Consider the following 27,780-nt stretch of genomic DNA (forward strand, 5'->3'; position numbering starts at 1 on the left):
ATCTTTAAAGATGTCATATACTAAATCAGCGGCAATGACTTCAACCTAAAAAAATGCTACTGTGTTTCTCGGATTATTGCTCAGCTCATTTAGCCACATCACTTCAGTTAAATGGTCACTCTGGCATCTAATTAGTGACCAGAAATCAGAACTTCTATTTTTATTTTAAATTCTACCCCTCTGGGATAACAGGTGTTCATTGTTTTCTTTAATGTAATCCTGTATTCTCTAGTTTTTATTTATTTTTGTTTTTATTGTTCTCATTAAAGTGAGCATATATTACTTCTATAATTTAAAAGCCACAACTTTTTAATTTTTTTAAAGGTGTATTTATTTATTTTGAGAGAGAGGGAGTGCGAGTGGGGTAGGGGCAGAGAGAAAAGGAGAAAGAGAATCCCAAGCAGGCTCCATGCTCAGCCTGACATGGGCTTGATCCCACGACTGTGAGATCATGAGTCAAAATCAAGAGTCAGATATTCAACTGACTGAGCGACCCAGGCGCCCTCTAATGCCACAACTTTTTAAAAAGCACTTACTGCCTTTTATTAATTCAAACCAATTATTTTATTTATCTTCACCTCTGGTGGAACATTTCAGTGTGTAAAACAGACATTCCTCAGAAAGTTCTACTAAAATGTCTGAAACAGCAAATGCTTAGTTTTCTGGGTAAACCTAAAGACAGTATGCAAAACAATAATAAAATAGATCATCCCCAACATTTTATTTTTGACACTAATTTTATCCTGTCTAAAAAAGCAAACAAAAAACAAACAAACTTATATGCTCTACCAACAAGTAGCAAAATCAAATGATCTCCTTTTGTCTATCCCTGATGCTCTTCCTACTCTATTTTAGGCATCTAATAAGGTGTCTAAAAAGCATTTAGTATCAAATAAGCAGGTTAAAGGGTTGATTTTCTCTGAAAATATTCAATTTGTTATTCTTGCATGATACCCTCTGAATCCAGATTTTAACTTTTCACTCCAAACAGACAACAATGGGGAGTAAATAGGGTCTCTCTTGGGTTTCCTTATCCTAGAAAGCTGTAATTTTTGGCCTCTCCCTAAATAAGCAACATTACTTTACAAAGTTTTATTCCAAATAAAAAACATATTTAGTCATACACACACCCACAAAACTTCAAAGTTCCTATTAGAGAATATATAGATACTCTGGAAAATGTTAAGAAAAAAATAGACTTCTTAAAGAAAAAAATTTAAAGAAAAAACGCATGTCTACAACTAAATCTGAATGTTCTCCTCAATTCTAAGAACATCTTTTAAGAAAGCATAAAGCTTTAATGTTGCTGTGTAAGGAAACTTGGGTACATTGAGGAAAAGCTCAAAGGCCCATAATCTCATCACAAAGCAGCAGGGTCAAAAGGCAGAGGTCAGGGAACAGGGGAACAGGGTGAAAAACAGTTCCCACACTTGAGAGGAGACTATATCTCATTTCAGGAGATGGTCAAAAGCTATTCAGTTGTATTTACTAAAATAATACAACCATTTACATTCTCCTTTAAGTCCCAAAGCGAATCTGTATTTCAAAAAGAATTTCTTATTTTTAAAAGCAAGGAATTTAAGAAGTTACTTCTTTCCCCTACATATTAAAAAAAGAAAAAAAAAAAAAAAACAAATCTCTCACACACATACACCAATGCTTCAGCTGTCCATCAAAGACTGACTTTCAGTTAAAAGCTGTCACCTGACGAATTCAATGGAGTTCAATGGGGCAGAGAAATAAATACTAAATGTGCATACATGTCAACAGACATTTCACATCAAGGCCTCTGCCCCCTAATGATTCAACAAAGTATGTCTACTTCTTGTGGTCCTAGGCCACATTCAGAAAAATCTAAATTTTCACTCTTCCAGGGAAGAATGAATGTGATTTTGTTAAACTTTCAGTCAGTGCAGCATTTGTGCTGGAGACTTTATAAAGACTCCTCCAGCAGGCTATTAAATCTGAGGGCTCCAAGTTCTAGGACATTTGTCTGGATATCTCTGCACAATTTCTCACACTCTAACCATAAAATCTGTGTTCCAAGTACAAAAGAGAGAGAGAGAGAGAGATCAAAAGATCAGGAAAAGAGGACTTTTGGAATAAGAGGTGGGGTTTTCGACGGCCTTCCACCCTCCCATACTCTCTCCCCACTGACCCCTTCCACCAGGGACAAGACAGTTTACAAGTGGTTAGTTCACAGTACATTGAAGCCCGTCCATCCTTCACTGTGAGGAGTACACAAAATATTACATTTGAGCACACACAGCTTTCTTATATTTATTTTAAATCAAATGGTAGCTAGAACTGCCAATGGAAAAAATAAGCACTGCCAGACAGGAGTGAGAACAACTAAACAAAATAACCTATTTTGGCATACTCACCTCAATGGTACCAATGCTTGTGTTTTAATAAACTGTGAAATCAGTGATTGTTCTTGTGAACAATGGCACAAAGCAAATGAAGTCAAGTTGGAAAGCTCATTTCCCTGGAGCTGAGCCAGAACATTTTAAAAGCCAGACAAAAGTTTATTAAGAAAAAGAATACACTTGAGACAGGAGATGGGGAACATTCTTAAACAATCTGTTATCTTATTACCCCAGCCATTTAAATTTCTTCAAAGGTTAGGGTTAAAGTTTTAAAAATTAAAAATTAAAAAAAATTTAAAAAAAACATTAAAATTAAAAAAAAAAAAGAATATTTCTTCTTCTTCATATAAAGAGACAACCAAAAAAGCAATAGGTAGTGACTTCATAAGGACTAAGGTGAAAGGGCGATCTTTGTAGAAAGGACGGGGCGGGGGGGGGGGGGGGGTGCGGGGAAGGTACAAAAAGCCTGGTCTGAGCAAATTTATGCCAAACTGTACAGAAGAATTAAGACTCTCAGAACCTTATGTATCACTTCTACCATGTTTCCTCAAACTATAGAAAAATTCCCTGTGTTAATAAATGACTATAAGAATGTACTGTACTCAGAAAAAAGGATGACAGGAAAGGGCAAGAAAACATGCTCTTCAAAGCAGAAACCCGATTCTCCAGGTTTGACCAGGAGAAAATTACATAAAACAGATGGATTGACATCACAAGGCCTCTGAGATCTAGACAGACTACTGAAAAATATCTTTAAACTGGGTTTCACAGTTTAGACCAATACCGAAGTATTCAGCATGCTGGTCCTCACAGCAGAGCTGAAATTACAAGTATCTAGTAGTCTAGATCAGCCTAAGTGTTGAAAAACATACTCCCATGTATGTCCTCAGATTATGAACAAAAAAAATTTTTTTTAATCTACAGGGAAGGGAAGCAAGTAAGAATACTTTTGTAGTGGTATTCCTAAGAGAGTACGAACATGTGAAAACTATTCACAGCTCATCAGTAACAGTAGCTTAGCAGCAGCATTAACTACACATATTTCCCATTATGTGTTGGCTATACACAATGACTGTCGTGGTGCATAAAATGCCACCTCTTTCTCTTCCAGCCAAAAAAGCACATAAGAATGGAACTGAGAGAGAATGGCGTCATTAGAGGGAAGACCTTGAATCCATTCCACTTATTTTTTTTTTCATTCCATTTATTTTTAAACGTATCATTTACAGCCTCAGTATTTCAACTACTGTTAATAATTACTGTGACTCAGCTCAGAAAAGACAGGCCCACTAATATGTCACCACCTAGGAGTTGAGGATAGCTGGTCTAGATGATTTGGAGAAGCAGCAAGGCACAGTGGAAGAGGCGTATGCTGGAGTCAGAGAGGCTGGGATACAATCCCAGTTTTTGGTCTCTGTGAGTTTGGGGAACACCTCACTGAACCTCAGCCTCCTCATCTATAAAATGAGGGAAATGATACCTTCAGGTTATTACGAAGACTAAAAATAATGCTTATAAATCACCAACCACAATTCATGACTCCATAAATGTTAGCTATTTTCATAGCTTCATTGTATAAAGGTGACTTCCTAGAGCGCCTTCTGACTTAATGCTAACACGTATCTTTGAAAGTCATTTAGAGAAAACATTATTTCAAAAATAGCTTTGTACCAGTGACATATAGAAGTTTATAAAAAAAAATGTAAGGTATTAACTCAAAATGTTCATGTTAACTAGAACAGTTATAATATTTAATTTAGAATAAAGTTAGTCGAAGTCACGGATTCTTGGAAAAGGCTCAGGGATGTCTAAGAAAGCAACTGTTTCATGTTTTTATCCTCATGATGTGCTATTCCAGCAGCATATAAAATACTTCCACTTTTATTCCTAGAATTCTCACTTCTTAGCTCCTTACACTCATTTTGTTTGAAAAGTAAAGAGGAAAAGACAGTCTTACTGAAAGTTTTTGGTCATTACATGGTGCCATTTCAACAAGTCAAGTCTTAGATGGAACAGAACATTATGCAGGTTACAATAAAGACAAAAACTTTAGAGAAACAAAGAAACTGTCCTGGCTGACCATATCCAAAACTGATATGGGATGCTCGTGAAGAAGGAAACTATGAATGCAATTTCCTAAGATATTCCTCTAAAATCACAATGGAAGCTACAACTGATCTTTAGTACAACCACTTTCTAAAATTTCATAAACACTAGCCACCATTTATGTGCTCATCACCTGGCATTAGTTTTTAAATAAATAAGACATGTTACATGCTTAAAAAACAAAAACGAGCAAAAAAACCTTGCTAATACCTGCATACTTGTTTGTATAAAGCTGTTTTTTAAAAAAAGGTTATTCATTTATTCATCACAGTTTATGTCAAGAGAGAAGTAATAGGCTAACAAATTCTAGGGGCGCCTGGGTAGCTCAGTCAGTTAAGCATCTGACTCTTGATTTCAGCTCAGGTCATGATCTCATGATTTGAGGGACTAAACCCCATACTGGACTCTGTGCTGAAAGCTCAGAGCCTGGAGCCTGCTTGGGATTCTCTCTCCCCTCTCTCTCTGCTCCTCCCCCTGCTTGAGCTCCTTCTCTCTCAAAATAAATAAATACTTTAAAAAATTTTTTGGGGGGGCGCCTGGGTGGCTCGGTCGGTTAAGCGTCCGACTTCGGCTCAGGTCATGATCTCACGGTCCGTGGGTTCGAGCCCCGCGTCGGGCTCTGTGCTGACAGCTCAGAGCCTGGAGGAGCCTGTTTCAGATTCTGTGTCTCCCTCTCTCTCTGCCCCTCCCCTGTTCATGCTCTGTCTCTCTCTGTCTCAAAAATAAATAAACGTTAAAAAAAAAATTTAAAAAAAATTTTTTTTAATGTTCATTCATTTTCTTGAAAGAGAGAGAGAGAAAGAGACAGAGTGTGAGTGGGGGAGGGGCAGAGAGAGAGAGAGAGAGAGAGAGAGAGAGAGAGGGAGACACAGAATCTGAAGCAGGCTTCAGGCTCTGAGCTGTCAGCACAGAGCCCAATGTGGGGCTTGAACTCCCGAACCCCAAGATCATGACCTGAGCTGAAGTCAGATGTTTGAGCCACCCAGGTACCCTAAATAAATATTGTTTAAAAAAGAAGAAACTTTAGTAGCTCACCCCAAAACTGAAAAATACCTTTTTGAAGAATTAATCATGGGGCACCCGGGTGGCTGTCAGTTAAGCATCCAACTTTTCATTTCAGGTTAGGTCATGATCTCACAGTCCTTGAGTTCGAGCCCCAGGTCAGCCTCTGCCCTGACAGCATGGAGCCTGCTTGGGATCCTGTCTCCCTCTCTCTCTGCCCCTCCCTGCTCACGCTCTGTCTCTCTTGCTCTCAAAAATAAAAACATCAAAAGGAGAAAGAAGGTGAAGTAAATAAATGCATTTACAATATATTGCCAGGAACCATTAGTGCTATGAGGAAAATAAAGCAGGGTTACTGGCAAGAGTGGGGCAAGCAGGGGAAAGAAGGACACTATCTTATACAGGATGGCCTGAGAAGGCAACTCTGAGGAGGTAATACTTGTGCAGAGACCTGAATGAGGAGAAGCAGCACATCTTGCCAAGATGTCGGGCTACACTGTCCAAGAGGGTAGCCAGCCACTAGTGGCTATTAAACACTTGAAACATGGCTAGTCCAAACTGAGATATGAGGTAAAATACACACTGGATTTTGAGATTTTTAAGATTTAGTAAGAAAAAAAAAGAATGTTAAATATCTCAATAATTTTCATGTTGATTATATGCTCAAATAATATCCTAGATAGATAAATAAAATACACCATTAAAATTAATATCACCTGTTTCTTTTTACCTTTTTTTGAATGTGGCTATTAAAAATTTTAAACTACATATGTGTCTCATATTATATTTATAATGGACAATACTGGTCTAGGGGAAGAGGATTCCCGGGAGAGGAGAGAAGATGAACAGGCCATGAGACAAGAACGGCTTGCTGTTTTTAAGGACCTTCAAGAAAACCAACACAGCAGGAAGAATGATCCAGTCAGAAAAAGCTGGAAAGGTAGGTAAAGACCAGATCATGAAGAGCTTTGCAAACCAGGGTGCTGTATATCTGTGTGTCTCCCAAAATTCGTGTGTTGAAATTTAATACCAATGTGATGGTATCTGGAGATGGGGCCTGTGAGAAATGGTTAGGTCATGAGGGTGGAGCCCCCATGAATGGGACTCATGCCCTTATAAAAGAGATCCCAGAGAGCTCTCTCAGCCCTTCCACATAAGAGGGCCATCTATGAACCAGGAAGAGGGCCCTCCCCAGACACAGGATCTGTTAGCACCTTGAACTTGGACTCCCAGCCTCCAGAACTGTGAGATATAAATGTCTGTTATTTACAAGCCACCCAGTCTATAGTATTGTTATAGCAGCCTGAACAAACTGAGACACAGGGTAAAGAGTTTGAATCTTAATCCAAATACAAAGGAAGCTACTGAAGAATTTTAAGCCGAAAAAATTATTCTTAGATCCCACTGCCTATTTTGTGGATAACTGGCAGTGTCACGTATACTACTAGTACAGACTTCTAGAGATTATCTAATACAGTGATTTCAAACAGGGGTCCCTGGCTCCCTAAGAACCAATATAGATAGTAATTGAGAGTCTGTGAACTGATATAATATTTCAAAAAGCTTATTAAAAACTGCACCTTTCCAGGGCGCCTGGGTGGCTCAGTCGGTTAAGCGTCCGCCTTCAGCTCAGGTCACGATCTCACGGTCCCTGAGTTCGAGCCCCCGCGTCGGGCTCTGTGCTGATGGCGCCCGCTTCCGATTCTGTGTCTCCCTCTCTCTCTCTGCCCCTCCCCCACTCATGCTCTGTCTCTGTCTCAAAAATAAATAAACGTTAAAAAAAAATTAAAAAAAAAAAAACTGCACCTTTCCTATAAAGGGAACTGCATAGACCTTTTTTTTTCCCTTTCCTTGTGGCTGAAATTTTTAAAATTTTTCTTTAATGTTTATTTTTGAGAGAGAGCACACACACATGCACGTGCAAATGGCAGAGGGGCAGAGAGAGAGGGAGACACAAAATCTGAAGCAGGCTCCAGGCTCTGAGCTGTCAGCACAGAACCCCACGAGGGGATCAAACCCACAAACCGTGAGATCATGACCTGAGCTGAAGACTGGTGCTTAACCGAATGAGCCACCCAGGCACCCCTGTGGCTGAAATTTTAATTTCTCAATCGGTCCTCATGTGGCATATGTGGTATATATCAGTTCTTGTACACTATGCCATTAAAAAAAATTTTTTTTAATGTTTATTTATTTTTGAGAGAGACAGAGTGGGAGCAGGGGAGGGGCTGAGAGAGAAGGAGACACAGAGAATCTGACGCAGCTCCAGGCTCTGAGCTGTCAGCACAGAGCCCAATGCTGGGCTCAAACTCATGGACCATGAGATCATGACCTGAGCTGAAGGCAGTTGCTTCACTGACTATGTGAAGTCTACTCTACGTCATCTAGAATTAATTTTTTTTAAATAGATATATTTAGTTTTTTCACTCAAAAACAAGTTCAGGCTCATGAAAGAGAGGGGTGGTATGTTCAGAAATCAGTCACTTCATTTACCCATTCAAAATAGATGAAAACACTGAAGCCCACAGATGTCCTAAGTATCAGGCCAGGATTGGACTCTGGCTTCTGCCTGTGCATCCAGCTCTAATTATGGTTTCACAAACAATCATACCTTCCTTTGTCCACACTTTTTCGATTGCAGAACCAACAGAAAGAGATCTTGCAAGTCTAAAATACTGCCTCAGCAGAAGGAAGAAAGGTTTTCTCCTCGCCTGGCAACAGCCCACCCAATAAGAGACTGTTACAATTCAGTGACACTGCAAAGCCACCACATTTTGAATTCCCAGTTTACTCCAATGGACTTTGTGTTTATAAGAGGCCCTCCCCGACTCCCCTCTTTCCTTTGTAAAAGAGGAGTACTCTACTTTCTTCTCCAGACTTGCCTATGGTTTTGCTGTGGCTTGCATGTCCTGAATTGCAATTCTCTGCTATTCCTGAATAAACCCATTTTTCCTGGTAAAATAACTTGGCGGCTTTATTTTTAAGATTAATAATGTCAACACAGATAACAACCAAGATACCTCCAATGGTGGTCATATCAGGGCAGCTCTAACCCACCCAAGCCTGTACATGAGGCCATTGCTTTTAAAGTCATACTTTAGCAGTCTTAACTATGACATGTAGTCTGGAATAAAGGCAAGCCTGAAATGCTTGCTAAACTCAAGTCAAGCTCATCTTTTTTCTGAACTTAAATAAAATAACTATGGAGCCTAGTAGTGTACTACAAGAACCAGGCTCTAGTTGTCTGTCTGCTGCCAGTCAAATGTGTTCTTTGAGAGGGTCCTTAATCTCTTAGCCTTGGTTTCTTCCCTGATAAATGATGTCCGAGGTCCCTTCCAGGACTATTATGGCATCATACTGTCAGTCTCAACTAAATTTTGTACAGTTGACCTTTGAACAACACATGATTGAACTGTGAAGGTCCACTTATGTGCAAATTTTAAAAAATAAATACAGCATAGTACTGCAAATGTATTTTCTCTTCCTTACAATAACATTTCTTAATAACATTTTCTTTTCTTTCTTATTTTATTGTTAGAATACACTACATAATATATGTAATGTACAAAATGTGTGTTGACTATGTTATCGGTAAGTTTTCTCGAGTTTTAGAGGAGTCAAAAGATAATATGTGGGTTTTCAACTGTGTAGGGGGGTTCAGCCCTCCTAACCAAGGGTTAACTGTATTTGAATTTAGACCATAGTCTTCACTGCCTCAAAGCTCTTCTGGAAACCACACCCAAGACAACCAAAGCTAAAAATAAATAGAGGCACCAAGGAAGATATCTAAACAAAGGCCTGTGACAGGGATTGCACCCGTCATACTTCAGTATCCCTCAGCAGAACTGAATCTATGCTACCATTGGAATGCTTTATTTTTTTTAACGTTTATTTATTTTTGAGAGAGAGAGAGAGAGAGAGAGAGCGAGCGAGACAGAGAGTGTGAGCAGGGAAGGCGCAGAGAGAGAGGGAGACACAGCATCTGAAACAGGCTCCAGGCTCTGAGCTGTCAGCACAGAGCCCGACACAGGACTCAAACTCACAGACTGTGAGCTCCTGACCTGAGCCAAAGTTGGACACTCAACCGACTGAGCCACCCAGGCGCCCCACCGCTGAAATGCTTTAAAATATTCTGGTCACCACACAATTTGTGGACTCATATGTAAACTTTATACTCATTCACTTATTAAACACTGTGTATACGGTTCTATGAAAGAGAGAGGGCAAAGACCGTAAGGCCCCTCCGGGGGCTTGCGTATTTATGTTACTCAAATAAAGGTCCTTCATTTTTCTAATTGCCTAAAAGATTTGTTGCTGTAAATCAAGCCATGTAAATTCCTACAGCTAGGTCTTAGAGGGAGTAAGAGACATAAAAGAAAATTTCAAAATGTCGTCTGCCTTCATGTCAACTAATTCTAACAACTTCTATTTACACCTCCTTTCGTCTTATGCAATAACCAATTTGAAATCCTTTTCATATATTTAATACTTAAATAAAATTTAAATATTTCTACTTTAATATCAAAAGGACTTTTTTATGGATACAGTGCATTTTAAAAATATGCAGTGAATAGGAAAAGCACAACAGCTACGATGAGCTAAAGAAAGGACAATAGGAAATACCAGTATATCTGTATGTGTGTATATACGTATATATATAAGTATATATATATGTGTGTGTGTGTATGTATATATGTATACACACACACATATATATAAGAAATCTTTCCCACTGTCGGTAAAGCTAACCTTTACTGGGAGGAGTGTCTAAAAATCGATCTAAAGCCCTGATAACTCTATCATAAGGTCTTAGTCTATCTATTACTTCATCATATGATTTGTGTTCTTAATTTTATTTCAATGCCCCACCACCTGCAAAGCATGAATCCTAGGGACATGTATATGTTAAGAAAAAAAATCTGTAAAGCAATGAGTAAAATTTATGTTTAATAGAAGTCAACTTAGACCTTCTACAGGCAGGGTGACAACTTGCTAAGAAACAGTGTGATAAAAATAGATCAGTTCCATAAAAGTAAAATAGAAACTTAACTATATTTAACTTTGAAATTAATGCAGCAAAACAGAAAATAACCTCCTGACTAATTTGCCTAACTCACTGGCCTTGTTTCCTCATCCTCAAATGTAGCTCTGTGGAAACAGTCAAGAAGATTGTTAGTTGAGAACATGATACTACATTCTCTTGTTTACCTCTCATCTTACTGGCCGCACTTTCTGGTTGTTTCCTCTTCATCCTCCTCACCTCTGAATGTTGGAGTATCTCCAGGATTCAGTCCTTGAGCCTCTTCTCTTTTCTATCTATACTCACTCCTTGGGTCATCCAATTTCATGGCTTTCAGCTCATGTCTATATATAAATTTTGACTGCGGGAGAGATGCCTTGCCTACCTGACATCTCCATTTGAATGTCTAATGGGTACCTCAAACTTAACACGTCCAAAACTGAGCTAATCTCCAGCCTGCTTCTCCATCCATCTTTCTATTTCAGTAAATAGAGATGTTTAAAATTGTTTAGGCCAAAAATCTTAGAATCATCTTTGATCTCTTTCTTTGACTATGAATACCATATCCAATTCATCAGCAAGTCCTGCTGGCTCTACCTCCAAAATATATCCAGTTTCTTACCACGTCACTGCTACTGCTTTGATCCAAGCCACCAACACCTCCCACCTCAAATAATGAAAAAGAGCCTCCTAACTGGTCTGCTTCTAACCTTGCCCTTGACATAGTCTAATCAACAAGAGAGCCATCGCAATCCTTTCAGAGAGTGCATCAAATCTTTCCAATCTTATCTTTCCACTGCTCAAAACCTCCTGGTAGTTTTCCATCTCAGAGTAAAAGCTCAACAATTGTCTGTTAGACCCTACACAATCTCCCTACCCTTTCTCTATGATCATATCTACTACTTTCCTCCCCACTTAGCTCTAACCACCCTGGCGTCCCTACAGTTACCTGCACAAACTAGGCACTCTCCCACCTCATCTTTGCATGTACTGTCTGCAATGCTGTTCCCCAAGACAATCCTCATGGCTTGCTTCCTCATCTCCCTCATGGCTCTGTTCTAAGATCACCTTTTCTGAGGCCTTCCCTAACCATCTTATTTAAAGTCTGCAACCCCACCATCCCACCATTGTGCTGGCACTACCCTAGTCTCACTTCCCTGCTGTATTTTTCCTCATAGCACTCACTGACATCTGGCACTCTGTATTTTCATTCTTTGTTTACACTATAATGTAAGCACTATGACGGCAGGGATTTTTGACTGCTTTGTTCATAGCTGTCCCCAGTGCCTATAACACAATCCACACCTTAAGGCTTTCAAAACTATTTGGTGAATGAATCATTGTACTGAAATATTATCAGGCAGAAGTGATTAGTACTTCAAAACGCCAAATATTATGAGGGGCAGAAATCTCAATCATCCACACTCATGAATAATACTGCAAAATGAGAAGCCAGTTGGTGTCTAAAAAATTAATTAAAAATTAATTTTTTACTACTTAATTTTATTAAAGCCATCTGCACTGTGCCTGAAGAGTCCCAGGCCCCATCTACAGGTGTTTTAGCTTTACTAGGCATATAGATTGGAAACAGATAAGGAAAAAATACAGGCTTTTTCCTTTCATCATCACTACTGACAAAAGGCCTCCAAGTGATCCAGTACCACAAACGATTACGAAGTTTGGGGAAGAAAAGATTCTAGAAAAATAAAATAATCCCTTCAATCCCAAAAGAGGAATCTCTCCAAATCTCTCTGCAGACATGTTTTCTAACTTCATTATCACTTAACAAAGCCATTCTTAATATGTACATGAAATTTTAATTGAAGAAACAACATGACTATATAATTACACATACAGAAAAACCTGGTACTCATCCCTCTTTTCCAAAAAATCTTTAACTAAAACTAGACTTAGAGTTTTTGTTGAAAATGTTTTGTTGTGAGCCTGGCTTTAAAAGATACTGTCTTAGCTAAGACACGAGTTGATCAGTAGTGGACCTTACAGCTGAACACTTTTGTCTAGTTTGTTTATTATTTAATACATTGTTCTGAATCCCCTCTCCTACTCCCAAAAAAGTAAAAGAGAAAACAAAAATACACATTAGTGCAATCAATAAGGCATGCTATGTCCAAAGCAAGCTGTTCTGAAAGGCTATGAGCTAAGTGTTTGACACTGACACAGATAAAGTTCAGGCGATAGATGTCACTTGTGTCACCCATTAGCAACAACAACAACAAAAAACCAAGATTTAGATCCCAAGAAGGCAAGCATAAAGGAGCGTGAAAAATGAAATCGGTCATTCCTCCACGGCCTCCTCTCAACACTGCGCACTCATCCCTCCCGCCCCCCCTCAACACAATCATCCTTTAACGGCCCCTTTCCCAGCATCGGTTCCCAGCTCAGCCCTGCACTGCGCCATCAAGTAAGTAAAAAGAAGGCAACGGTGCTCCTCCAAGAAAAGCCAGGCAGTAACACACGGTGCACCCAACTGAGGGGAGAATGTCCAACTACTAAACTCAGAAACAGCGTAGGCAGTGTCAACAAAGCGTCGTGCCGAGTCCCGAGCGTCCAAAGGTCCTCGCCAGCTCCCGTGACACTGCCAAATAGACAGGATTCCAAAAGGTGAGTCGACCGTCATCGCAGAACGCGAGGCGGGAAGCGGCGCAGACCCGGCACAGTCAAGGATGTTAAGTCCAACCAGCCTCCTGCCTGCACTCGCCCAGCAGGCCATCACCGCCTCAGTGGACGCGACGCCCGCCGCCCAGCGGTCTCTGTCGCCGCCTCCCCCGAAGGGGTCTGAGCGCCGCGTCACGTGCCAGGGCTGAAACTTCGCAGCCAGGCGGAGGGAGGTAGGATGCACGGGATCGCAGCAAGGCCGGGGAGTTGGTGCGCCTGGTGACTCACCCGCCGCCTCCGCGAGCAGCTGCGGGTGAGGGGGCCTGCGTGCGGGGTGGGGGCCGTGCCCTAGGGGCCGCCCCCGCCCCCGTTATTAATAACCCCGCGCCTGGGAGGCGAAAGCCCTAGGCGAGCGCCCTCAGCAGCAGGACGCCCGCGGGCTCAGCAGCGCACCCTGCACGAGGAATAAATAACAATGTCATTAAATCGCCGCCCGAGCGCCAGTCCGGATGGAGAGCGGGCGCCGCCGGGAGCCGACTTTGTCTAGAACCCGCCTCCGGCGCGTCCCCGCAGCGTCCCTCACGTCCCTGAGGGGACCCCCGCGCCGCCGCAGCCCGGCCTTACCCGCCAGCTCGTCGGGCTCCAGCCCACTGTCTGCGTCGATCCCGCAGAGCACGAAGTAGTGCGCGAAGCGGCAGGCGGCCGGGGAGGAGCCCGAGCCGGGGCCGGGCGCCGCGCCGCTCATCCCGGCCGAGCTGCTCCTGCCGCTACCGCTGCTGCCGCCGCCGCCGCCGCTCGGGAAGGCTCGCTGCCTAGGCTGCGGTCTCCGCGCGCCTGTCCTAGGGCGACACCGGCGCGCCCATGGCCGCGCAGCCGCCGCTCGTCACCGCAGCCTCGCTCCACGCTCGGCGCCCGAGAAGCGGCCGCGAGCTCGCGCTCAGTCGGTCCCGAAGCCGGTCCAGGGTGGGGGAGGGGCGCGCAGGGGGAGTGTCGGCGTGAGAGGCTCGCGCCGCCGTAGCTGCGCTTGCGAACTGGAAGCCTAGGCGTCTGTCGCCCGCCGGTCAGCTGAGCGGCGTTCTGGCTGTGGGAGCGCGGGGAGGGCGGGGGCGCCGAAGACCTGCGCGTGGGGCGGGAAGGGAAGGAGGGGGGAGCGCGCTCGCGAGGTGCAGGAGCGCGCGCTTCGGCCGTGTGCGCGCGCGCGCCCCGTGGACTCCAAGGGAGCGCTTGGCGCGCGCAGGATTCATGCCCGCCAGCCGGGGCCGCGGCGCTGGGGGCGGCCGCACACACGCCTGCTGGCCTCCGCCCGCCAACTGGAGGGGTTAGCCGCAGAGCAGGATTCTGTCTTCTAAAGGAGATGCTACCTATCCTAATTAAAAAGAAAAAAACAATGCGGCTTTGGGGAAGGTTCCACCTGGTCTGAGATCATTTCCCACAACGGCCTGGACCATTAACATCTTTTAAACTGCGGCGTGTGCAGATGCCTGTCTCGTTTTAAGACCTTAATCCTTGAATCTTTCCCTCAGCCCTCACCCCATCCACAAGCCATCCTTAGTGAATTGGTGACAACTTAATATCCACAAAGCGTTGAGACTTCTAAAAGGACGATTACCTACTCTCCGCTCCCCTTCTGTAATTTACCCTGACATTTTCCAGGTCAATGTAAAGTAGCCAAGGCACTCCAGTTCCCCAGCGCTGTACTCAGTTGATATAATCAGCTCTCCCTGCAGGTATAATCAGCGACTGATAAGGCAACAAGAATTAGACCCTGAACTCTGCTCCTCACAAGGCCATGGCTTTCTTGCCCTGCTCTTCCCTCTGATTTTTCACTCAGGAGTTCACTAACCGGGTTTTATTCCTTTGAAAGGTGAAAAACCCAGTGGATTCCATTTCCACATTGTCATTCCTTCCGTACCAATCCCTACTCTAAGGGTTTGGGTATAAGGTGGGCATAGTGAGAGGTGGGGGGCATCATGAATACCACTCCCTTCCAGGGAGGTAGACTGAGAGAATGGACCTCAATTATTTGACTGACTAATGTTTTTTTCTGAAAGATATGTATGCATGCATACCATCATTTAATATAGCTTTCTTTCCTCACTTTCCTGTATCTTCACTTTCTCTGTTCAATTTTTAAATGTAAGAAAAATCAAGAAATCAGAATGAACCACAGCCTGGGTAATTGACCTTTTGCTCCTAATGCACCCTGTACTTTCTTCAAAGCACTTGTAATGACTTTTTCTGTTTCTTAGCTGGATTGTAAGCTCCAGAGAGCAGAAGTCATGCTCTGTGTTTCATCGTATTTCTGGTATCTAGAAGAACCCTGGTCCCATTAAGCCCCTTAATTTATTTTTATTAAATGAATGAATGAAAGAAAGGTTATTCAGGTAGTAAAAAACTTGTTGATGCTATGAGAAAATATACAAACTTTAGTATCTGTAACATTTGTGAACATATGCTAATTTGGTGTTATACAATTATTGCTTTTCCTCCTACAGAGAGTACTGAAATACATAAAACAATTTCACTAATAAGAAAGAGAGGGAGTCACTGGGATGTGTGTTTCTCCTATTTTTGGTGATAGCTTCTTACAGAATATTAGATTCTAGACTAATCAAACAAAGCACAATAGAAAATTAATTTACCGGGGCACTTGGATGGCTCAGTTAAGCATCCGACTCTTGATTTCTGCTCAGGTCATGATCTCCCAGTTCGTGAGTTCAAGCCTTACATTGGGCTTTGCACTGACAGCATAGAACCTGCTTGGGATCCTCTCTCCCTCTCTCTCTGCCCCTCCCCCGTTCTCTTTCAACAATAAATAAATAAACATTAAAAAAGAAAGAAAGAAAACTAATTTACCATTTCCACTAGCCAAGAGAGATGTCATTTTTTGTTCACTTGAAAAGCAAGTAGGGGCACCTGAGTGGCTCATTTGGTTAAATATCGGACTTGATCTTAACCCAGCTCTTGATCTCAGGGTGGTGAGTTCAAGCCCCATGTTAGGCTACAGGCTGGGTGTGAAGCCTGCTTAGAAAAAAAAAAAAAGAAAGAAAAGCAATGGATTTAGGAGCTTGTAAGCCCTGCATTAATATCTTTAAGATGAAAAAATAGAAATCCGAACAGAATTTATTCAATTATGATATATAAATCCCATCAAAATAGACAAAATCTCTAAAATCTTTCCCAAAGCTTCCAAGAGTCACACATTACAAAATTAAACTAATTTGAAAATACCTGCATGCATTCCTTTCTTAAGACATTTTTTTTAATGTTTATTTTTGAGAGAGAGAGACATAGTGTGAGCAGACGAGGGGCAGAGAGGGAGGGAGACAGAATCCGAAGCAGGCTCCAAGTTCCAAGCTGTCAGCACAGAGCCCGACGGGGGCTGGAACCCATGAACTGTGAGATCATGACCTGAGCAAAGTCAGGCGCTTAACCAACTAGGCCACCCAGGTGCCCCTACCTGCATGCATTCCTAATTACCACTTCAGAATTACACTGTGTAGGTATATTCTGCATTAACTTGCAATGAAATAAAAGGATAATCAAGAATAACTATATATCATTGCATACATATTTTCCTGTAAAATAATGACATAGATATAATTTCACTAAACAAATAAAAATGACTTGAAATAAGTCATCCAAAATATTTAAGTTGTATTGAGGAGGAGAGGGATCGTATACCTCTTCCCATGCTGAGACAACCCTTGTCAGTACCTTTCTTCACCTCCACCAGGCCATCCACACATACACAAAACCAAAACAGAAGGAATTGCTAAAGTAACTTCAGAGCCGCAGACATTCATTGGACCGCATTTTACTAATAACCAGAATCACTCTACACCACCAGGTTACCAGTGCTCAATTACTCATTCTTTAGCTTTCTGCGGACAGCGGACCTTAGTGGAGTTCAGCTACTCCAAGCATAAATCATGCCCTCCATTTAAGGAATTACCAGAATCCATCGGAGATAACAAATCATTACCCAGATACTTAGAGCATTGCCTTCCATTCTGCCATTGTCTCTTGCGTATTTGCTGCCTGAATTAAGAACCTGCAGTAGAGGCAATAATCCCAACTTTAACCTTTAAGTAGCACAAAACATGCCAAATAATCACAATTCCAACAAAAGGAAATCCTGAGTGCCATTTTCTTCTGTCGGGGTTTTTGCTTTCTGGGAAAATCTTATCACTGCAGAAGTTGATTTGGAAAATTGGTAATCATATTCTCTCATCATAGTTTTAGAAAAAGGGTAGTTTATGCCAATAAGAGCTTGGTAGGAAAATAGCTGACTCACAATTTTGCATAAATCTGTTTTTACCTTTTATAATGAATTCGATATTATTAATTTTCCTTTTGTGTAAGTTATTGTGCTAATGCTTTGAGAATATGAAATTTAAAAAGACATAATCCCTCCTCTTCAGGAGTTTATAGTCTAGTAGAAAGGAAAATAATTTTCAAAAATAATTAAAAGACCAAAAATAGAGGAGTACCTGAGTGACTCAGTGAGTTAAGTCTCTGACTCTTGATTTCCACTCAGGTCCTGATCTCACAGTGGTGAGATTGAGCCCCCCATTGGGCTCTGGGCTGACAGTGTGGAGTCTGCTTAAAATTCTCTCTCACCCTCTCTCTCTGCCCCTCTCTGTCCCCCCCTCCCCCCACCATGCTCTCTCTTTCTCTCTCTCAAATAAATAACCAAAAATAGATAAAAAGTAAAATATGGTATATTCCACATGACAAGTTCAAGAAGCAACATAGGATTTACTGAGCAGAAATGTCAAATCTTATTAAGGAATTCAATAAGATATTATTATGAAAGTGATAATATTTGAGATGGGTCTTACAAAAGCAATAGGATGTTATGAGTTAGAGATGGGAAGGGGGACATTCCAGGCACAGAAGAAATGACTGGGGTAAAAAATGTGTAAGTATGTTGAGGGGGGGAGGGAGTGTCTAGAGGACCGTAGTTCACTTGGCTCCAGAGCATGAAGAACCCTGAATGCCAGGGGAGTAGGGTTGATTCACGTTTTTACACTCTTCTAGTTACCTCATGGATTGATGCCTGAATGCTAGTTTACCTAGCTTTGAGTGGGTTTGACACAGAATATTTGAGATCAGCTAAGCCAGTCTTCTCATTTTACAAATAAAAATATGTGACTCTTACAGAATTTTGGTGATTTACCCAAAACATACATTGTTAGTGGCAGAACTAGGAGCGAAGCCTGAAAGACTGCGCTGTAGGATCTTAAAGGCCTTTTCACTTCTAATATCTATAGTGCTCTGAAATCTCTTTATCTGAGTTGACTAATCTTTCTCTTGTATGCTGCTTACTTCTTTTTAGTGATCCACTTTGGAACTTGATAATTTTTTCTTCTTTTTATATAATGAAAAATTTTCAAATATAACCAGACTAGAATAATGAACTTCTTTAAAAAAAAAAATTTTTTTAACGTTTATTTATTTTTGAGACAGAGAGAGACAGAACATGGACGGGGGAGGGTCAGAGAGAGAGGGAGACACAGAATCTGAAACAGGCTCCAGGCTCTGAGCGGTCAGCACAGAGCCCGATGCGGGGTTCGAACTCACGGACCGCGAGATCATGACCTGAGCTGAAGTCGGCCGCTTAACTGACTGAGCCACCCAGGCGCCCTGAGAATAATGAACTTCTATATACTTATCACCTAGTTTTAATATTAACATTGTCATTTTGCTTCATTTATTTTTTTTTACTGAAGTACTGAAAGTAAATGAGGCATAATATTTGTTGACATTTTGATTATGTCTGTTTATCTGAAGTTTCACATGAATGTCTCCTTACTTTCTCAGTGAAATCGCCAGAACTTCTTTTCTCCCTTTACCTCACATAAAATATACAACATTAGTTCCTATTCATCATCTAGTCGTATTTTCACACTTTTTTCCCCCAATAATACGATAGTAGATTTATATGTAATTGTTTCCTCAGGATTGCCTTCTTCTTCCGAGAGCCCTTTTCCTTCATTCCATCCAAATTGTTCTCTCAGAAGCTACAATGATATGATATAACTTCACATACACATTTCTCCCTCCTCTCTACAACAGCTGACTGATCTAGAAGGCTTGTGGCCTAACCTGGGCCAATGAGCCATTTGCCATTGATCTTGGGCTTGGGGCCCAGAGAGTTGAAGTGGTCTCTCTGCAGGTGACCAACGTTGTAAGCTGAACATCTCAGGAGGTATCAGTGGTCACATTTCTATTATATGAAGAAAGATGGTAAGAGAGAAGAATGAGGCTGCCAGAACACAGAAGACAGAGCAAGCATCCTGTATTGTTATCATGAATTTGACTTTTTTGCCTAAGCTAATTTAAATTAGAATTCTGGCACTTGCAGCCAAAAGAGCATATATGTAAATGTGATTTGGGGGAATATCAATAGGAAGAATCAGGCACCCTGTTTTCAAAGAGGTCAGAATCAAAGCCTTGTGAGGGGCAGGACATCCTCTTGTAAGTTTTTGGCTCCTCCTGAGTCTGCTGTCCTTCACCCTGCTTACTACTTCTAGTTCTTCTTTTACCCCTTTACATCATTAACCACCTTTTACTAGTCAACAATTATATTACATTTTCCTGCTCAAATGACTGGTTTTTGTCTTTTGACAGATGTATAATCCAGATGTCCATCATCAGGTGAATGGATAAATATGGTGTGATATACTCACACCATTAGTTACTACTCATTAGTAACGAGGAATGAACTACTGGTACATGCAACCAGGTGCCGATTGTCAAAAATATGCTGAACAAAAGGTGCCAGATCCAGATGAGTCCATAGTGCATTCGTGAATTTATATGAAGTTCTAAAATGGGCAGAAAGCAGATCAATGGCAGCCTGGGGTCAGGGGTAGGGTGGGGTAGGGAATTGACCACAAAAGAGCACAAGGGAAGTTTTTGGAGGATGCAAAAATCTTATATATATATTATATGTATATGTATTTTATATATATATACATATACATATAATATATATGTGTTTAATGTTTATTTTTGAGAGAGAGAGACAGAGTACAAGCGGGGGAGGGGCAGAGAGAGAAGGAGACAGAATCTGAAGCAGGCTCCAAGCTCCGAGCTATCAGCACAGAGCCCGATGCAGGGCTGGAACCCACGAACCGTGAGATCATGACCTGTGCTGAAGTCAGACGCTTAACCTACTGAGCCACCCAGGCACCCAGGAAAAATCTTATATCTTGATTATGGTGGTCATTTCACAGATACATACATTTGTCAAAACTCATTGAATTATCCTCTTAAGATGGGTGCATTTTCATATATGTAAATTATACTTCAATAAAGTCTATTTAAAAAGAAAAAATAGCCAAAATATATATGGCAATTTTTAATTGCATTCTATGTTTCAAAATGTTGCAATTCCAAAGCTCCAATCATTTTAGTTGACTGACAAGAACTGATTTAAATTCTTGCAAAAATCTTGTTCAATTTTCATTTTTCAGCTGGCTTTTTTTGAGGCAGTTAGGTGTGCTGGTGAAGGGGACAGCCTCCAGAGTCACACTGCCTGTGTTCCGATCTCACTTCTTCCTTCCTTGCCTGTAAGACAACTTGCTTAAGGTTATTAAGTTTTAATTTTCTTATTTGTACAATAGAGATCAAAATAGGGTTGTTGTAAAGTTTAAAGGAGATAAGATACATGCTTAGCCTCGTGCATGGTACACAGAAAATATAGAATAGATGGAAGGTGTTTCTATGTGCCAGGCATTGAGCTAAATATTTTAATGTACAATACCTCATTAGTTTACTTCAACAGAATTTATGGCATCAGAAAAATAGTGCTTGGATATTATTGTAAATATTTGAAATTCTTTTTTCTCTTTTTCTTTTTTTTTTACTTTTTTAATGCTTATTTTTTGAGAGAGAGAGAGACAGAGACAGAGACAGAGCATGCGTGGGGGAAGGGCAGAGAGAGAGGAAGACACAGAATCTGAAGCAGGCTCCATGCTCTGAGCTGTCAGCACAGAGCCCAACACGGGGCTCGAACCCACAAACTGTGAGATCATGACCTGAGCCAAAGTTGGACATTCATCTGACTGAGCCACCCAGGCACCCCACTAAATATTTGAAATTCTTAATGAGATTTCTAAGAGGTCTAGTGCTTCTTGGGTAGCACCTCAGAATACAGCAGGACATGACCAATTATAATCATATGCAGCAGTGGGGATTTTAGACCCTAGCCATGGACACACTCAGTGATGTATGATAAATAGCGGAGTGATGGGGTGGGGTGGACCCTGAGTCTGTGCTCAGATAATAGGATAGTTGGAGTTTGGCAGTCAAACCTGGCGTTCAAGGTGAGCCACATCCCTAGATGGTGTCTAGACAGTAAACAAAAGGGGTCATAAGATTTAGTTGTTGAAAAGGAGAGCGGAAGGGAGGCTCCAATGCAGGCAGCATTCAGAAGTCTGTGCAAGCAGTGAGCTTCAGGAAGTCACAGGAGTCAGTTTCTCCAGGTGGACTAAAAAGTGAAGAGGGTGTATGGGTTGAATTGTGTCTTCCCAAAAGATATGTCCAAGTCCTAATCTCTGTTACTTGTGAGTAGAACCTTATTTGGAGATAGGGTCTTTGCTGATGTAATGAATTCAAAGATCTCAGGGTGCCTGGCTGGCCCAGTCAGTGGAGTATCCGACTCTTTTTTTTTTTTTTTTTTTAAGTTTATTTATTTATTTTGAGAGGGAGAAGGAAAGAGACTGCAAGTGAGGAGGGCGGGGCAGAGAGATTGGGAGAGAGAGAATTCCAAGCAGGCTCTGTACTATCAGCGTGGAGCCTGACGTGGGGCTCGGTCTCACAAACTGAGAGATCATGACCTGAGCCAAAACCAAGAGTCAGACACTTAACCAACTGATCCACAAGCACCTTTTTCTTTTTTTAAGTTTTTATTTATTTGAGTAATCTTTATATCCAACATGGGGACACGACCTCAAGGTCAAAAGTTGCATGCTCTTCTGACTGAGCCAGCCAGGTGCCCTGAAGCATCTGACTCTTAATCTCAGGGTTGTAAATTCAGGCCCCACCCCACATTGGGCATGGAGCTCTCTTAAAAAAAAAAAAAAAAAAGTTAAGGATTCAAGATGAGGGCTTCTGGATTCAGTGTAGTCCCTAAATCCAATTCTGATGTCCTTATAGACACAGAAGGGAAGACCATGTGAAGTCAGAGGCAGAGATTGGAGTGATGTTGCCACAAACCAAGGAATGCCAAGATTTCCCTGGAGACCCCTGAAGCCAGGAGAGAGTCATGAACTGGATTCTCCCTCACAGCCTCCCAAAGGGACCAACACTGCTGGTACCTTAATTTTGACCTTCTGGCCTCAAGAACTGAGGAAATCAATTTCTGTTCTTTTAAGTAACCAAGTTTATGGTAATCTGTTGCAGCAGCCCTAGGAAAATAACATAGAGGGGAACTGGCCAAGGTCCAGTCTGAAAAAGGAACTGGAGACCTAGGTTACCAAAGTTGGACCCAACATACATGGGACCTAGGGCTCATCAAGAGAGAGTGACTTCGCATATAAGACAGAAGCCCAATTCCAATAACATAAGCATAATAACAAATTCTACATAGAAAATGCAGGGACTAGATTGGGTAGAAGGTCTAGATTTGAAGCAGAAAATGGGGTAAGAATAGGCCTGGAAAATCACATTCAGGTGTTTCCATCCATGGGAAGGAAAAGCCTCGAAAAGACCAGAACCTGAAATGGTGCAATATTGGGTTTTAAAAGGTCAATAAGCAACTTCGTCTCTCTGCCTCAAGATCAGAACCAATTGAGAAGTAAAGACACAGGACACCAAGAGGTAGAGAACAAAATACAGACTCTATTATCAATAAAGCTGATTAGAAGAGAGAAATTTAGACCTGTGGACAAAAAGCCTTACTGCTAATTTACTCCCTGTCCCTCTAACCTCCTCCTCCCCTATGCCAGACCCTAGCACAGCACACAGCAGGGGATATTTGAGCCTGCAAAGGATCCACATTTATCCCAGTATTGCTGTCCCATTTAAACTCCAGGAAGAAAAAAAAATAGCTAAATCTCCAGTGCTTGCAACCTTTCATTAGATTAGCTCTATCCAGTGGAGAAATGAACATGAATGCCAGAATTTAGTATCCACCAGTCAGGGGAGGAGTAAAGAAGGGGTTACTTCTTTAGAAGTTCCTCTCTGTGGAAACCTGAGGCAAGAGGAAAGGAAGTTCCTCCCTAAGAAGTGGTTGTTTAATCAGCATCCATTCCCCTCCTCCCTTACTATGTAGCATTCATATTGTTTGGGTGGGATTGGCCTTACACTTAGCTCTAGGTTGAGGGTTTGTGGACCTATTTCCCTTGTAAGAGATATTGATTCGGGGATGGACAGTTATCCCAAGTTGGTCTAATTAGTGTGGGATTCAGGATAGAAATAAGGAAGTATTCAGTCCCTAGAATTGCTGGTCGCCCTCCCTGTAAGGAAGGCCAGGCCAAGGATGAAGCCAACATACAGAATAGGGCAGAGCCAAGAGAAATTCTAAAAAGCAAATCATATCATGAACCCTGGATCAAATCACACAGGAAGCGTGCCCAATATCTGTCATTTGTCAGTGAATGTAAGCCAATTACACTCCTTTTATTGTTTTAGCCAGTTGGAGTTATTTCTTTTACTTGCAAATAAAAGTATGCCCCAAATATTAGGGGGTTAATCTCTAAGTTCCCTTTCACTTAAAAAAAAAAACAAAACATATCCTAAATTTAATAGGAAAGAAATATATAATTCCATATTCTGGAAAAAATCCCAGGGCCGTCTCTTAAGGAGGTGACAGTGTTATGCCACTAGAGCCTCAGGGGGGCAAGGCAGGCTGTCCCCTAGAATCAGGGTCCATTGGATGAGTAAGATATTTTAGTAAGATGTTTTCTATAGAAAACATTTTCCTTGGTTGGCTGTATTCCTTCTTACTAACCGAAGGTTGAGAATACAAGAATACAAGAATTCAAATGTGTAGTTTTTATCAAAATTTAGAACACTCATACCTTCTGATTCATCAATTCTGCTTCTCAGAATCTCTCCTATAAAAACACACAAACGATATACGTGCAGTGATATTCCCTGAAACGCTATTTGTGATATTAAAAAAGGAGAGACAATTCTATATCCACCGGGAGGAAATGGTTGCATAAATTCTGGTATATCTAGGGGCGTCTGAGTGGCTCAGTAGGTTAAGTGTCCAACTTCAGCTCAGGCCATGATCTCACGGTTCATAGGCCGGAGCTCCACATCTGGCTCTCTGCTGTGAGCACAGAGCCCCCTTCGGATCCTCTGTGTCCCTCTCTCTCTGCCCCTCCCCTGCTCTCGTGTGAGTTCTATCAAAAATAAATAAACATTCTAAAAAAATTCTGGTATATCTATACAATGCAATGCTAGCGATGAGGTTGCCCTGATAGGAAACAATTATGTAATATATAATTGAATGGAAAAATCAAGAAAGAAAAACATATAGTATGATCTTATTGTGTTGAAAATAAGCTGTATACATGTCTGCGCTTTAGAAAAACATGAAAGTCTTCCACCTTTTTTCTCATATTTCAGTATTGTTGAAAATTTTTACAATAGATACAAAAGGTATCTATCGCTTTTTTAATTCAAAACCTTTCTTTGTAAAGTATATGTATGTATTTTTCTGTGAGAAAAGATCATCAATATTGTGAATCATGGCCATTGTATATAAATAACTCAAACTTGTAATTATTTTATTGACTTATTGAGACTAATTCAAATGACTATATCTATTCATATATGCATATATACACATGTATGCATGATCATTATTCAACAATTCTTACTGTGTGCTTACTATAAATGAGTAAAAGTCCTATAGATATATTGTTCTGCACATATGTAGGTCCAAAATAGTCTCAAGAATGTAAATAAATATTGAAATGAAGCAAAATATGTACGTTTATGTATGTGTAATTTTCAATCATCAGAAACATTTAATTTGGTTAATCAATGATGAACTTGATTTCCTGTTATAAATTTGTAATCTTTCCCAATTTCATCTATAAACTTTATAGTTGAAAGCACTGAATTGGATAGCTAACTAGAATATTTTGGATGCAGTATCTTTAGACCCTTACCACATGCCAGAATTTGAAACTGAGTTTTCAGTTCCAGACTTAACATACAATTTCTAACACCTCTTTTAAATCATGGTTATCATACTCATTCATTTGCTCCCACTCTGAATTCAGAGGCACTTGTAATTAGTCCCATACAATTTAGTATTCCAATATTAATTAATTCAGGTGTATAAATCTTTTCTTTCTAACTTGTGTCGCTGAGAGCTTCTGGAGGTCACAAACTGTTTTCTCTTTCCTCACAATCATACACCACAGTTTATTCTTTCAGAAATTTGGTTGACTAAATGCATCCCTCAGCTTCCTCAACAAAGAATGTACATTTAAACTAAAAATAGAAGGCGGATCCTCTGTGCTTTTCAGTCATAATCAATATAACTATTCCTGAGGTAATTATTTTCAGTTTAGCAATTTAGACATAATCCCATCATTGAATTAGGCTTCAGGTCCTAGAGAGAAATGTCAGGATGTTTATTCACCCTAGCTCACATTGAAGCAACTGTTACCCTTCAAGCTGATAGCCCCCTCAGTAGGCATCATTTCCAGGGAGCAATTTTAGCTTACATAATAGTTTTTTTGGAATATACTGTGAAAAGTATCTATTCTGTTTTAGAAAAACAATGGTCTCTCTCTCTCTTTTAAAGAATTCTTGTCCTATGACGATTTCCTTGAACTTCAGACTCAAACAATAATTAAAGGTAGCAAGAAAGATGCCGGGAGAAAAGCCAATTTAATTGTACTATGCTGAATAATTGTTTCTGACTTCCAGCTTGCCCATTGTGATATTTTTTTTTTTTGGCAGGAAAAAAATTAATATCAGACTCCAACAATCTTCAAACAAGTAAAAATTATAATCTGGTGGGTGCCTATTTAAAGTAACAGAATCCAAGGCAACACAAGAGGCTTAATTTTAGACATGCATGTTATTAACTAAGAGTAGGAAAGAGCATTATCTAGTAGTGAAAAAACAGGAGCTTGAAACCTTTTAAAATGTATATTCTCATTTCTTCAAGGTTTGAGTTGAATTAAATAACTTCAACTCCTTGTATTTAGCTGCTCTGTCCTTAAATTTGGTTTTGCTTACCTCTTTATCATTACACAAAATTGTTGACTATCCAGGCTTATAAAACAGAAATTCTTTGTCTTAGTTTGGGCTGCTGTCACAAATTACCATAGACTGGGTGGCTTAAACAATAGAAATTTATTTCTGACTATTCTGAAATCTGGGAATTCCAAGATTATGGTGCCAACAGATTGCGTGTCTGGAGAGAGCCCTCTTCCTGGTTTGCAGTCGGCCATCTTTGCATTATGTCCTCACGAGGGGGTGGAGAAGCAGTGTAAAGGGTTCAGAATATCTTATTTACTGACATACGTGTATATTATATAATTTATATATAGGAATGTTAAAATATTATGGAGTGACCTTTTCAACACTGGTGGGTAAAAAGTGAGTTTTGAAGACTCCTCCAAGGCAAAATACGATTGGATTATAATAAAGAACTAAGTCAATAACAGAATTTAAAAATTCTAACCTAAAGATAATTACTGAAAAATGGAAAGCTTGCTAAATTAACATGTGAATTTGGACACTAAAATATCTGTCTTGTCTAGTGATATATTTTAAAATGTTATCAGTGGCTACAGGCAGGCAGTAGCTACACAAAAGTAGCAATTAATGTGACAGCAGTTGAGTGAGAAGACCAAATTAGGGGGAATTATTTACTCTCATTGCTATGCTTGGAAGTGTATAGGAGGTGCCAGGATTTACTATAAAGGAGGTTATGGATAAATACACACTACTTTTTATATTTGTCTTGAAACGTACAATTGCACAAAATCCTTTGAAGAAAAAAAAACTTCAAGTGAGTAAAATATAGAACAATTTACAGTCTCGGATCTTGTGTGTTCTTTTTTGAACAGCAGCCACAGTCTCCAAACATTGGATAAATATTGAGCTCTTTTCTTAAACTTTTTGTTATGGAAATTTCCAAACATACACAAAGTAGAAAGAATAGGATAATGAGTCCTCATGTATCTATTACCTGGATTCAACATTTATCAGCATATGACCAATTTTGTTTATAACCCTGCTGTCCCCTGACCCCAACCACACTAGATTGTTTAACAGCAACTGTCAGAACTGAAGGTAGTGTAACATTGTGTGCCAACTATATTTCAATTAAAAAAAAAAAAGCCCTCAACAATAAAATGAAATAAACTGTCAGGTAGCATATTATTTCACCAGAAAATACTGTAGTATATATATCTAAGAGATAAAGCCTTCTTTAAAAGCATCATCATACTGCCATTTTCAAACATTAAAAAAATGAACACCTTATTATAAATAATATACAGTCAGTAATGTCAAGTTTTACTTATAGTCATCTAATTTCAATAATATTTAGCAGTAATACAACATTTTTTTCAGATTGAACTTTATAGGAATCTGAATTTTTGAGTTTAAGAATTTCTATGCAATACTTGCATTGTTTTGTTGTGTTGAAAGTATGTTAAATGAATATATCTTATA

At 40.4% G+C, this 27,780-nt stretch overlaps 1 protein-coding gene across 3 annotated transcripts in view; it reads right to left on the reverse strand.

Annotated features, from left to right (window-relative positions):
* The window catches only part of DENND5B (DENN domain containing 5B), a 182,607-nt gene extending 168,339 nt beyond the window's left edge, over positions 1-14,268 (reverse strand). For all 3 annotated transcript variants that reach the window (XR_007456619.1, XM_049625243.1, XM_049625244.1), the window contains exon 1: positions 13,738-14,268. Coding sequence is in view for 2 of the 3 variants with exons in the window: in XM_049625243.1 (XP_049481200.1) it covers positions 13,738-13,858 (121 nt within the window). In the remaining variant the exon portion in view is untranslated. The remainder of the gene's footprint in view (positions 1-13,737) is intronic.
* Positions 14,269-27,780: the final 13,512 nt, after the last annotated feature.

This window comes from Panthera uncia, chromosome B4, assembly GCF_023721935.1.
Source record: "Panthera uncia isolate 11264 chromosome B4, Puncia_PCG_1.0, whole genome shotgun sequence".
Taxonomy (NCBI): Eukaryota; Metazoa; Chordata; class Mammalia; order Carnivora; family Felidae; genus Panthera; species Panthera uncia.